The following is a 12,645-nucleotide window of genomic DNA, read 5'->3' as shown; positions in this document are numbered from 1 at the left end:
CTGGGTCGTAACCCGTACTTACCAAATGGCTGAAGAGTATTGCCATTATTAATAATAATCTTAATATTTTTTCGACTTTACAAAATTGTAAATCAATCACAAATTAAACAACCGACTGATGATACATAATATTCTATAGTAATATAAAATATTACAAAATTTCCTACAACCAATCTTCGTCGTTATATGAATATACAAATATTTTTTGTATAACAATTATGGGTCCTTATGCCTGACCATGCACCTACTTTTTCTATGTTCGTGGCGTGTATACAATATACTTCATATAACACTAATAAGGTATTTATTTTATTAACGAAAGTATGACTCATTTTGAATTGCTTTTTATTTGTTTTACTACATAGTTGATTATTACTTTTCTTTAAGACATAATTAATTGAATTCTTAACAAAATTCTTTCAATGGCCATCAACTTCGATGTTTCACATCTACCGGGCAACCGTGACAGTCAAATTTATTATTAATATTTAATAAATTTACAATTATATGAAGTGCAAGGCTAACATCAGCTAATCAAAATTTACTTTTATCATTAATAGACGATTGTTGTATATTATGTCTTTGACATTTATTTTTATTTCTGGGGCTGTGTCGAGACCCCCTAGAGCTCATCTACTAGGTGACCTACCCCGAGATGAAGGCTAGACCTCTAAATGTAGTTTAAACACTAAATAATAAACATTTTTAATATACAATATTCAATCTAATTCCCCGGGATGTAGCAGCGATTTATCAATTTGGGCGTATTTAAACGAATCTGCTATTTCTTGAGGAATGTCTGATAATTTGGCATCTGGGATGGAATCGTCTAGATCATTTGTTGAGTTAACCGAGTTTGGGTCACTGAGGCTTAGACTGGTGTCCGCCTCATCTCCATAGCATCTACGCTTGTGGTCTGAAGGTAGATTGCGGTAGGAGGAATTCTCTACCCTGATTGCTTGAGTCGTATTGCTGAAAGAGATTAGCGTACAATTTGAAATACTTGTCAAACAAATAGTTTTTATATTCCTTTATAGAAAACATAATAATATATTTTACCTAGTTTTCCTCAAAACGGGGCGTCCCATTTCGACTTGTAGCTCTAAAGAGTATAACTTAGCCAATGACTCTAACTTTTCTTTCTCCACGGGATCTTGAAAACTCGGTAATTTTAGTTCGGTTTGGCACGAATCTTGTAAAAATTTCGACAGTTGCTCATTCGCTGCGCTTAATATGAGGAAACCGGGCCTTTCGTCGCGTATCCGTCGACATCCTGCTCTTATTTCGCGTACCTCAGACACCCCTGCGTTTCCCATTGAATTTTCACTGCAATAGTGATCGCTCTGGGGAGATTTCTCGCTTATGTTCAAATCGCTCGACGATGTCTTCTGTAAAGTGAAATTTGTGCGCGGCGTCTGATTAAATTCTTCCTTTTTTTCAGACTTCTCTTGAAATTCCTGAAAGGAATGAAAAAACGTCTCATCGGCGTTCTGCCCGGAGACCCCCGCGTTCATGACGTCACTGAACGTCGAGTACGACGAATGCGGCAGTATCTCCTTCTCTTTCAAAGCCTCGTCTTCGACATCGACGACTGTTTTCGAGTCCGACATCATGGCGTCATCGTCGTTTCCCGAATCGACTTTGGCTCTTTTCTTCTTGTATCTATTCTTACAGCTAGCCCATCCGCCTTTAACTAGAAACTTTTCTTTCTTCAACCTTTTCGGTGGTGGCATATTGCTTACGGATTTCGTACAATTGTTGTTCACAGATTTCGATGATTTGAAGGTGAGGCTTTTGTTGAAGACTTTGAGCTCCTCGATGCCCGGCCAGTCTGTGAGTTCATCGTCGCCTTCTCGATCACTGTCGTTGGTTATAACGCCGTCAGAGTCACTGCTACTCAGAGAGCTACTCTCGTTGCCCGTGCAGTCCATACCACTGTTTGAATCGTCGAAATGCAACGGATTCCTCAAAACATTAGGCGGGTGAGATTTATTAAGCATCTTATACTTCCGATGGTACTTTCCATCTATTTTGCCTGTACTCGTCGTGGCGCAGAAAAACGGCGGCAAATCTGTCGCTATTCTATAACCCGTGAGTTTCGAGAGCGTCGGTGTGCCGTTTTTGGACAAATTCTTATAGACGAAATTAAAGCTAGAGCTTCCGGGCAAGGATGGAGTATTTGTAAACGATGAAAATTTAGCTTCTTCCGTATTATGAGATTTGAGGACGATTTTCCCCGGCTGTAGCACTGTATCTTTTCTCTTTTTATCCGTGTCGTATTTTCTAGACTTAATATCGTTTTTAAAGAAAGCTGATTTGGACGAGCAGCCTCCACTGAACGATCTCTCTCTCATCTCGCATCCATCGCCTTTGTCTCTATGGGACCACTTGCGTTTTCCACAAAATGCGTTTCTGTAAAGAGAAAAAGACTAAATAAACAATGGTGGCATTAACTTTAATATATAATAAAACTAAAGTTCATTGGACGTATTCATAGATTCTCCCTGCCAGGTGAACTGACCTCTCCTGTTTTTGTTTACCGCCGTGTAGAAGTGGCGAGACACTGTGAGTCGGATTCGTGATCGTCACTGGCAAGGCATTCGGCTATAAAAAAATAATTACAAATTTAAAGTGAACCGTTACTCTTTGTATTAATATATGAACGTACAAAAATATTTGACATAAACAAACTAAATCAACCAACCCGTTTTAATTTTTTTTTTTATTTAACATTTTTTATAATGTAAAATTAAAATAAAATAATATAATTTGAATGAAAAAAATATGTAAAAAAAAATAATAAACAAAAATATTTGTCAGAAGTGGGATTCGAACCCACGCCCTCAGAGAGGACCAGAACAACTCACACCCGTTCTGTACGGGCAAGGGAACCTTGAGTCTGGCGCCTTAGACCGCTCGGCCATCCTGACTGATGGCTACAACGACGAAATAACCGTTCGTATATTAGTCACTATACCATCAATTTTTTTTGTGCATAGTAACAATTTTTTTTATTATTGCTTTAGAGTACGTGTTTATATTACTTTCATTAGCGACTTTATAACTTTATTATTCGAAAATGTTTCATAATAATATTACTCGAAAAAAAAAAACAATATCAAAACTAGAGGATTACAACATTAAAACAATTTTTAAAGCTAATTTAATATAACCAAATTTGTAATTAAATTGATTGATTTTATTATTTATTTCAATATTACATCAGATTCAATTACAGTGAGGGGAATCAAGAATGTACATTACAAATTTAAAAATAGCTACCGTAGAAATGATTACCACATGAATTGGTAACAAAACTACTGGCAGCATTTCCCCGGTGAATCACAATTCCTATTCCGAGAACAAAGATGAACAAACTCTCATTTAAAATTAGTTTTTGCACTGTTTCTCCAAGGTTCAAGGGTTAATAATATAATAATATTTATTATTATTATTATTATTGAAAAAAAAATTCAATAATAAAATAGACACCTAAGTATTGCCTATATTAAAATATTATTCCAGGAGATAAATATATATCATTTTACTTATTAAAAAAACAAAAACTTTTTTATTATTGTCATGAAATATTAATCAAAAGCTTTACTTTTAATAATAAATAATTTTATACATTCAAATAAATAAGCATTAATCCTTCTTCTGTAATTATTAAATATAAATAAAGATTACAGATCTAATCACATAATACTTTATATAATATATTAGAATTACTGTGCGCTAGAAGTCCTTTCTGTACCTAACTTTTATGATATGTATTATAAACATTAGTAAGTTATTGGTAAAATTTTTCATAAAATAAGTAAAACCTTACCTCTGTTGTAATACATAATATCTCTAATGGTGGTGTGTGTTTACCATCAGTATACTCCACTGGCATCTTTTTATACTTTCGTTTCCTCCTAGCATTAGCTGGCCGAGTTGGTGAGAAATTTTCATTAAATGAGTCGGATTCAAAGTTACCAATCTGGCAATAGTGTCGAGACTTGAGGTTTGTTGATTTGTGTATGTTGAGATGAGGGTCGTCGGAGTCCGATAGTGGTTGTGTGATGAGCGGTGCCTGAGGCGGGCTACTTGAGCTTCCATCTTCAACTAGGCTTACTGCTATTGCAGCAGCTGCAAAATATTTCCATATACAATAATTTATGTGAATACTATGAATTTCATCAAGTTGGTAAGTACAATAGAGGTTTTAAAAAATAATAGTTATTATGATTAATACATTTTTATTTGCATATAGTATATTATGTTAGTTATTTAAATAACTTTTTCATTTTTGTCTCATCCAAATAAACTGTCACTAAAGAGCCGTATAGTAGGAAAAACTGTTTGATGGTTTTCTTAGCATTTCATACATATTCAATATATCAGGATAATCTTTGCGACAACCAACTCAAACTTATAGAATTTATTCCACTATTTACTTTATTCTATTTATTATTGTGTCTTTTTGAGTTACTCAAAATAAAGATATTAAGATAGAGCTGAGGAGAATTATGAGAAAATTATTTTAACTCAAGTCATACATTTTGTAAAATAATTTTTGGTAAAATTGTAGACTATCACTTATCACAATATGTTTCAATATTTTCTAGATATAAATAATAAAGTTTAGAAAAATGAAACTTTTTGTTTAAACTTTTAGTATTCTACAAGTACTGATGATTTTTAATAGCTTTGAGGTGAACAGATTATTTTTTATGAACAATAGAACGGGTTATAGTTAAATATAAAAATTACCCAAACCTTTAACAAGAGGATATAGAAATATTAAAAAAAAACTAACGCAAATTCCCCGCGGACCTGGTACGTCGACGGAGTCCGATCTTCCGACGTTCTTGCCTTCCGCAATTACTCTCTTCTAAAGCCAGATTTAAATCATGAGACAACCTTTCCATCGTCTCTAAGCAGTTTACACACAAACACTCATTATCAACAATATTTTACATATGCGTTGACATCTAGAACGTACTATACGACCGGCACTATTTTATTTACACCTTTATATGCCCTACTTCTATTGCGTCCTTTCACTAAATTAATTTTAAAATTTAATTTGAAGCACAGTTTTAATATTGCTTCTTCAATCTTATTACAATAAAAAAGTGAAAAGTCAATGTTATATTCAACAAGTTATAGTATTTCAAGCTATTAATTACAACGTATTATGCGAATCCGGAAGATATTTTATTTATTTTGCAAGCTTCATATTCTAAATCGTCGAAAGAAATGAAGTTTAAGGAAGTATTGCAGAAAAAAAAAATTAAGAACATATTACGAAAAATATAATAGGTACACATCAAAGATTAACTTTGAGCAAGAACACTATGAAATTGTAAACTCGAACTCGATGAATGAAAAAGTAGAATGTCGATAGTGTTGCAAGCCAATAGTGAAAGTAGCATATGTGTTATTCATAAATAATATTGTTGTAAAACTAGTTATATCATAATGATGTAACGAATCAATATTTTCTATTCATAGAATTAAAGGCAACTTTATCAATAAGTTTCCATAATATAAATGCAGAATCCAACGTCATAGCATGTGTTTTAAGAAGCGACTCTTTAGGTGCGAACTGCTATTGGTAGGCAACACTGAGACTTATTTGATTTGACACTCTCAACTCAAACTTCACAGTCATAACGATATTCATTAATGAATCCATTAATGAAATATTAAATAGAATACACTGTAAAGTTTTGAATGCACATAAATACAATGTTTTAACAAAAAATAACTGTAAACAAATATGATAGACTAAGTATAGGTTGATGACATTTTAATTAATAAACATCATATCATATCATATTTTATACGTTAACGTTTTCTTAGCTTATTTGCTTGCAAATCTTGATGTCTTGCATTCAAATTCCTTGATCAAACTATTAAAGTTTCTGCAAACGCATAGAGTATTAGTACAAGGTATAAAATGGTAGAAAAATATTTTTATTCAATATGATAGTGTTAGGTAGCTCCAATAGATAGCACAATATGCATATCAATCTTATTTTACATTTTAATTTTCTTTCGACGGCGAGCTAATTTGAGAACTATATACATATAGCTGTAGATAGTGTAGTAATAGTAACATCCGTCTTAATAAAAGTAATAAAGTTGAGCTGGTGACCTCATCTGCGAATTGCGATACATCATTCCAAAAGTTTGGAACGTGCAGTAATCGTTTTTTTTTATTCCATATAGTTATTGTTTAATGTAAGAGAGTAATGTAAGTAATGTAAATATTTTTTTTTATATTTACACAGTATTTATATACTTACCTTTCTACTCGCCTACTATACCATTCACTTATGTATGTATTACATATGTACATGAAAATGATAATTTTAATAAAAAATATATTCTTTTTATCTTTAAAAATGTAATATTAGCTTTATACGATATCTCAGCGATTATAATCTCTTATTTTTAAATAAATAAACAAAATTGAACAGTATTGTAATATTTTAAATTATTAATAACGAACGCAACCAATGCGATTTTTGGCCGTCTTCGTAGTGACCGTTGATAAACATATGTCAATTTGTGCGCCAATTTTTCTTCTAAACTAAATTGATGAGATAATAAAGTTTGTTGTTTAACAGCAGAACGATATTTTTTATTAATTGTGTGCGTGATTCAAACTCATCTTAAAGTGTTTATTCGAGAATATTAAATATTAAGGTAGGTACTTTAATTTACCTGTTAAAATATTAGTGTACGACAAAATATAGCAACTTGTCTTATGCTGATTGTACTAGTCGCAACAAGTTATCTGAGTTTTTCATTATTCAGATATATTAAATGAAAGTAAAGAATGTTTCTTAATGATATATAAGTATTTCATTATAATTATTTTTGTAAATTTAAGTCTAGACGTCGAGTTCATCTTACCAGCATAGATGCCATTTGTTACCACTTACCACCGTTCAGGTCAGTTTCAATTGGTACTGATGTATTTTCCAGTTCTTAATAACGATAAATCTACCCTAACAGGACTAAAAAATGTTGCGGTTTATTCATTTCATCCATTAACTTAAGGGTCATGTACCTACATCTCTAAAAAATAACATAACGCATTCCTAATCTTTCAATGCTTCTTTTATTTTACTTGTTTATTTGTTTTAATAACTTTTGCATTAAAACAATAGTAAACCTTTTATTTTTTAAATATAATTAGCTAAATTTTGTGACTAATCTAAATAAACAAACATATCATGTATATAATACAAAATATGAACAAACATTAAATAAAAAATATATATTTATGACTTTATTTAAACAAATTATGTTTGTAATATTATATGACATTTATATTATAAGTGAGAAAAACACTTATGTTGTTTCTTATGTTCATATTTTTAATATCATTCATTCCCTTACTATTTTAATTACTTAGAATAATTATTAATATGACCTACATATTATAATCTACCCATATTATTCGTTATCAACATTGGTTGTTCTCAACTTTGATAACAAAATAATATTTTAAACTTCACAAAATAATGTCACAATTTATGTATTAATGCTAAAGATTACACTTTGGGAATGGCAAACATATATCTTTGGGTTGAATTTAAGATCTAATTTGGAAAGCAGTATCTAATTGTGTTAAAATTAGTATTGATAATACCATAATAAATGTTATGTGTTAACTTGTAGAAACATTTATTGATGAATTTTTCAATTATTATATAAAGTAAAAGTCCTTTAAAATTGTTGTTATAAAATGGTTATAAATACTAAACTTAATTCTTATTTCATCAACGCCATGTATAAATTTAAGTCAATGACATAAATTCATTTAATTTTCTTGATTACCGGTATTTGGCAGTATATAAAACAATCCTTTGTATCTGAGTGGTAAATTGATTGTCACCTAGAGTTGAATTATCTCTTAAATTTTCACCAATAATGTTTTCTATAATCAAATGTTATTATATTACTCAATTAAAGGTAAGAGGGTCAAGCAACTAGTGCTGTATTTCGACTCAGCTCTATATAGATGGTGTTTACAACACAGCATTATAAATGTAATTTAAATTTACATTATTAGTTAGTATTAGGTAGTATTTGGGAATAAAATAAAGCTTCTTTTTTATTACTATATAATTTATTTATTGGCTTTTATTACCTGATGTAAATCATAATAATTTCCATCTTTCTATATACACTTTATACCTTTCATCATTCACCACCAAAATTAGAAGGCAATCAAACATCTGCTTCTATGTTCTATGGTATCCGTTCATTTAATTCAACACTGTAACATGACGCTACAAAAGTGCTTTTATTATGCTACTTAAATAAAAAATATATTATTCTAAAATTTAAAGGCCTATTTGCTTGCAAATATGATGTCATACTCATTTGTGTTCTTCATCTAATAAAGCATTCTAACAGAATCATTTGCTTTTTTGCTTTACAACATTTAATTTTGTAATATACTGGTATATTCCACAATAATTTCAGAATTAGGGTGATGGAGGCGTCACCAGACGCTCCAAGACGCACCCGCGCTGCGCTGGCAGAGATTCCGGCACGATTAGACCGTTTGCGGGTCACTCCCTTGCGTCCCCTTACCAATACGAGGGAGGTATCGCCATCCCTCCCGCCGGGGTACCTCAGCCCTGCGCCTTCACCTGATGAGTTTCTTATCCAGCAAAGAGGTTTGTTATAGTTACAATATTAATCTACATATATGATAATAACTTTTACTTGTATTAGAAATAAATAAATCTTTCTTTGTTGAAATTTTTATTTGAGAATATTTTTATAATATATAAATAATATGTAAATGAGACTTCTGCATTTAAAAGCTTAAAAAATCCTGTCAGTATTTTTTTATATCATAGCTATCTAATATGGGGATTTAAATAAAAATCTTTACCTTTTTTATGAATTTGATAAATCTTTCCTTAAATGATAAAGCAATTTGTAAATACTTAATTTAGCCACTTTGGATTTTTGCAGAACTAACTTTTTTGTAATAGCATACCAGAAAAGATTTTTTATTATGAGGTAAATTCTGAAAGTTAAAATCATCATATCATCATTCCTTCTAGGTCGTAAACGTCTGCCAGTGACATGGTCGCCCGACATCGATTTAAAGCGATCAGCTTTTCAGTCTACGGTCCGTACACCGCCTAAAAATACACCAGGACGAAACTCACCGCCTAGGCTCGGTGTAACATTACGTTCTACACCAAGAAAGCGTCTTCTATTAGGCGACGTAGAACGAGTACCACTCACCCCAGAAAAGATTGACTTTAGCGAAATTAGTACGCCGCAAAAATTTAAAATCACAAGCCCGCTCAAATTTACTCCGCCTATAAAGCGGTCACGCCTAGAACATACCTTCGATGGAGAATTTAAGGGGCCGTTAGACACGGCACTGAAAGGGCTGAGTCCAACACAGCTCATACACATGATAAAGAGAATAACCCATAAGCATCCAGACATTGAACAGGATATAAGAAAAGAAATGCCGACACCTGATTTGACTCCTTTGGAGGAAAAGCTATCTTATCTTAAATCGAACATATTCAAAAGCCTTCCAACATCACGTTTGACATCTAAGACTGACTCCCCCGCTTATTCGCGGGTCGCAACCCACCTTGCTGCTTTTAAGAAGTGCCTCATCGAGCAAGGAAAGGTTCTGGTTGATTCTCAACACTGGGAAACTGTTATGAAATATGTATTTCTCGCTTGGAGCTATGTGAGGGCTACACCGGTCTGGGATAATCAGCCTCATAATGCCCAGAGGAAGCAGTGCTTTAAAGCGCTAACAAATTTCTGTATGACAGCACTCAAGAAGGGTGATTTTGATAGTTGTTTCATGGCAGATGTTCAAGATAAGCTGCAAGGTATGGAAGCTGATAGTGAAGAGGTCCAATCTTGCCTTAAATATGTTCAAGGGCATTTGCGCGATCATTAGTTAAATTAATGTAATGAGGCAGATTTTTTGATGAAGTGGTAATGTTTGCATACCATAAATATTGTAGCCTCAGGATAATGTTTATGAGAGGTTATTCAACTCTTTTTTGAACTTCCAATACTTTAAATTTAGGACAATCAAATTATTTTCTTTTTTATTGTGCTTAACAATGATTCATTGTAAATAATTTAATGTAAAATATGTGCGATTTTCTAATTCTAATTTTTTTTACATGTTAGATTTAAGAGCAATGTAATTATTATGAGCACATAGTTTTAAAATCTTTGAAAACTTGTTCTATGTAAGCAAATTTGAATTTCTTCTATTTGGAATAATTCACTTTTGTAATATTATCTTTAATATTTTCATTAACTTGTTAGTAGTATTATGATATGAAATGCCAAATACACTTGTCAATGAGGGATTTTTAATTAAATTCTGTTTAACAAAGATTAATATACATTAATAAATAATACAAGTATCACAAAGGTGTCACATGGTTTCAATTTCATTTTAAATTTAAAATAAATCTGAAAATCCCTTATAAACTCTTTTTAGCTTGATGTAAATTAAATATTTTTAGCAAATATTATCTGTAGTAAAACACAATATTGATTTAGAAATGTTTTTAATGATAATTTTGTCTTTTATTTTGTATGAAAAAGGAGGCCTTCGATAAAAGTGATTTATCCTTGATAAATGTAATGTGTCATTAATAATTTGATATTAATAATTGGTTACTTGTTTAGGTTTATTTTAATAAATTGTAATGTCTGTAAAATTTGTATGTGAAGTCTTATAGTTCCGGTCTTAGCTCTTTATGAAGAAGCTTGAAATAAGTTTGATAATTCATATCTGGTTTGTGTATATTAACTTCCCTTTAATAGTCGTAACCTTTTTTTTCCTCAAAACAGATGAAAAAGGTTCGATCACTTTGATTTTCAAAAGTTTACTATTAACAATGTTATTTTAAAAAAAATGAGCAATACTTCTAATGCTGAATATTAAACTAAATCATGAAATAATATATACCTTGTTATGCACTTTTTTCAAAATTAAAAAAAAAAAACAATTAATATATCTGTTACTTTGACAAAGGCGGGAAATTTGGCGCCCTTTTTCAGCTTGACACATCAAAAACAAACGAGCCTGGGATCGGTTCTTCTTAAAAATGATATTCGACAAAAAATGTTTTTAATGTTAAAACTATGTATTTCACAGTGTGCCTTAAAATGTACCCATTTGTTAAATCGATCGTAATTTGTTTTATAAACAAAATATCCAACGATATTTTTCGATACCAGTTTTAATTATGTATAGAATGTAAGGTAAACATTATTTTCCAATAAATCGTGTTTAATAATATTTTTGTTTATTATTTTACCACGTGTTGTTTTTCAATATTAATAAAGAAGTATTTTTTTATATTTATTGGTTAATTACTAATTATAGTTTTATTGTTAATTAAATAATGATCACTAAGGTAATTAAGCAATTAAATTTGCAAGGAAATAAATTAATAAATTATGTAAGCTTCGTTTTATTTACAAGTCATTTACTAATGAGTAATTTAGACAGCAATAATTTTATATATAAATAACGTGGACTTGTAATAGATTCATCACTTCATCTCTGTCCTACAACGAGTATTATCATATAGTGAATCCAAAAAAATATTGAAAATGGATTTCAATTTATCGGAAATTTGCAATTTATTAGCCGAAAGAATTGAAGACTATAAAATTGTCGCTAAGAAACGCAGAATGCAAAGAGGTACATACTTATTTAAATTCGATTTAATATTGTATTAATTTTTTTTTTCAAGTAGTTTTCTTGAAACTGTTTTAAAGTTTTTAAAATAATGTTAAGAATATAGTTATCTATGTTCGAAAGTGTTGGTGTTTCATATTAGCTGTTTAGAATATCTTTAAATAATATTTCGAACACTATTTGGTATAAATGTCAGAGGGAATTCTGTTATTTGTGGATATCTGTATTAATCATGTGATCTTTTTGCCAATTCGCCTAACTATTATGAAAAAAAATATCAAAAATAAACTATAATGTTACACCATGCTACTTAAGCACGGTGTGGGTCGAATTAAATCCTTTGTTATCCAGTGTTTTCACATTATTATTATTATTTTGTAATTGTAATTTCTTTTACTATATTATTATTTAATCTTTTTTTATTTATATTATTTTAGAAATCAAATTACAAAAAAACAAAAAGCCGAAGTTGTCCACAGTACAATCTCCGAAAAATTTTAAGGCTGACGGTAAGTAATATTTTATTTACAATTTTAAAAATAACACAACGAATATAACCGTATAGTACCTATAATTAATTACATGTGCCTATTAAAATAATATGTTAAAATAAAAAAGTAAATGTTATCTTTTGTCTCAGATGTGCAAATATTCGCATCAACACCAAAGTCAACAATTAAATGTAAAGTTTTGAGAGAGAGTTTTTCATCAGTAAATAAAGCTTCGCCACTCGTAACACCAAACAGAAGGCGAGTTTGCCAGCGAATAGTTACGAATCCGAGACGATTGACTTTTAATGAAACGGAAGATTGATGATGAAAATAATTTAATTACCGCAAGAAAATCAATATGATATGCATTGACATATGCACATTGATTTGAATCATTAAATTACAAATTTTAAAGTGAAAAAATAA

The 12,645-nt window shown here is 30.5% G+C and overlaps 2 protein-coding genes and 1 non-coding gene across 5 annotated transcripts; 1 reads left to right on the top strand and 2 right to left on the bottom strand.

Annotated features, from left to right (window-relative positions):
• Positions 1-311: 311 nt before the first annotated feature.
• On the bottom strand, positions 312-5,388 carry LOC124535610. 2 transcript variants are annotated; one of them, XM_047111878.1, is made up of 5 exons: positions 4,805-5,388; positions 3,833-4,134; positions 2,522-2,604; positions 1,060-2,412; positions 312-972 (listed from the first exon to the last, which is right to left on the bottom strand). In XM_047111878.1, the coding sequence occupies exons 1-5, from the start codon at positions 4,914-4,916 to the stop codon at positions 720-722; spliced, it is 2,103 nt and encodes a 700-aa protein (XP_046967834.1). In that variant the 5' UTR covers positions 4,917-5,388; the 3' UTR covers positions 312-719. The 2 variants fall into 2 exon arrangements, with proteins under 2 accessions (XP_046967834.1, XP_046967835.1); XM_047111879.1 differs by having other exon boundaries at positions 4,822-5,388.
• On the bottom strand, positions 2,815-2,930 carry Trnal-caa. The gene is made up of 2 exons: positions 2,893-2,930; positions 2,815-2,859 (listed from the first exon to the last, which is right to left on the bottom strand). It is a non-coding gene; the product is annotated as a tRNA-Leu (tRNA).
• A 1,148-nt stretch (positions 5,389-6,536) lies between the features above and the next one.
• Positions 6,537-11,323, top strand: LOC124535692. 2 transcript variants are annotated; one of them, XM_047111999.1, is made up of 4 exons: positions 6,537-6,702; positions 6,890-6,951; positions 8,494-8,690; positions 9,087-11,323. In XM_047111999.1, exons 3-4 carry the CDS (start codon positions 8,504-8,506, stop codon positions 9,956-9,958), a joined length of 1,059 nt encoding a protein of 352 aa, XP_046967955.1. In that variant the 5' UTR covers positions 6,537-6,702; positions 6,890-6,951; positions 8,494-8,503; the 3' UTR covers positions 9,959-11,323. The 2 variants fall into 2 exon arrangements, with proteins under 2 accessions (XP_046967955.1, XP_046967956.1); XM_047112000.1 differs by lacking the exon at positions 6,890-6,951.
• Positions 11,324-12,645: the final 1,322 nt, after the last annotated feature.

Source organism: Vanessa cardui, chromosome 15, assembly GCF_905220365.1.
Source record: "Vanessa cardui chromosome 15, ilVanCard2.1, whole genome shotgun sequence".
In the NCBI taxonomy this organism is placed as follows: domain Eukaryota; kingdom Metazoa; phylum Arthropoda; class Insecta; order Lepidoptera; family Nymphalidae; genus Vanessa; species Vanessa cardui.
Note: the sequence above shows the minus strand (reverse complement) of the source record. Positions and strands in the feature narration are given on the sequence as shown.

What these genes read in the sequence shown, in the direction of transcription:
- LOC124535610 (XM_047111878.1), bottom strand. Translation starts at nt 4,916, where the DNA reads ATGGAAAGGTTGTCTCATGATTTAAATCTGGCTTTAGAAGAGAGTAAT. An exon ending in CAGGTCCGCGGGGAATTTGC is followed by an intron (nt 4,135 to 4,804) that starts GTTAGTTTTTTT and finishes AATATTTTGCAG; the next exon opens with CTGCTGCAATAGCAGTAAGC. An exon ending in TATTATGTATTACAACAGAG is followed by an intron (nt 2,605 to 3,832) that starts GTAAGGTTTTAC and finishes ATTTTTTTATAG; the next exon opens with CCGAATGCCTTGCCAGTGAC.
- LOC124535692 (XM_047112000.1), top strand. Translation starts at nt 8,504, where the DNA reads ATGGAGGCGTCACCAGACGCTCCAAGACGCACCCGCGCTGCGCTGGCA. An exon ending in GTTTCTTATCCAGCAAAGAG is followed by an intron (nt 8,691 to 9,086) that starts GTTTGTTATAGT and finishes CATTCCTTCTAG; the next exon opens with GTCGTAAACGTCTGCCAGTG.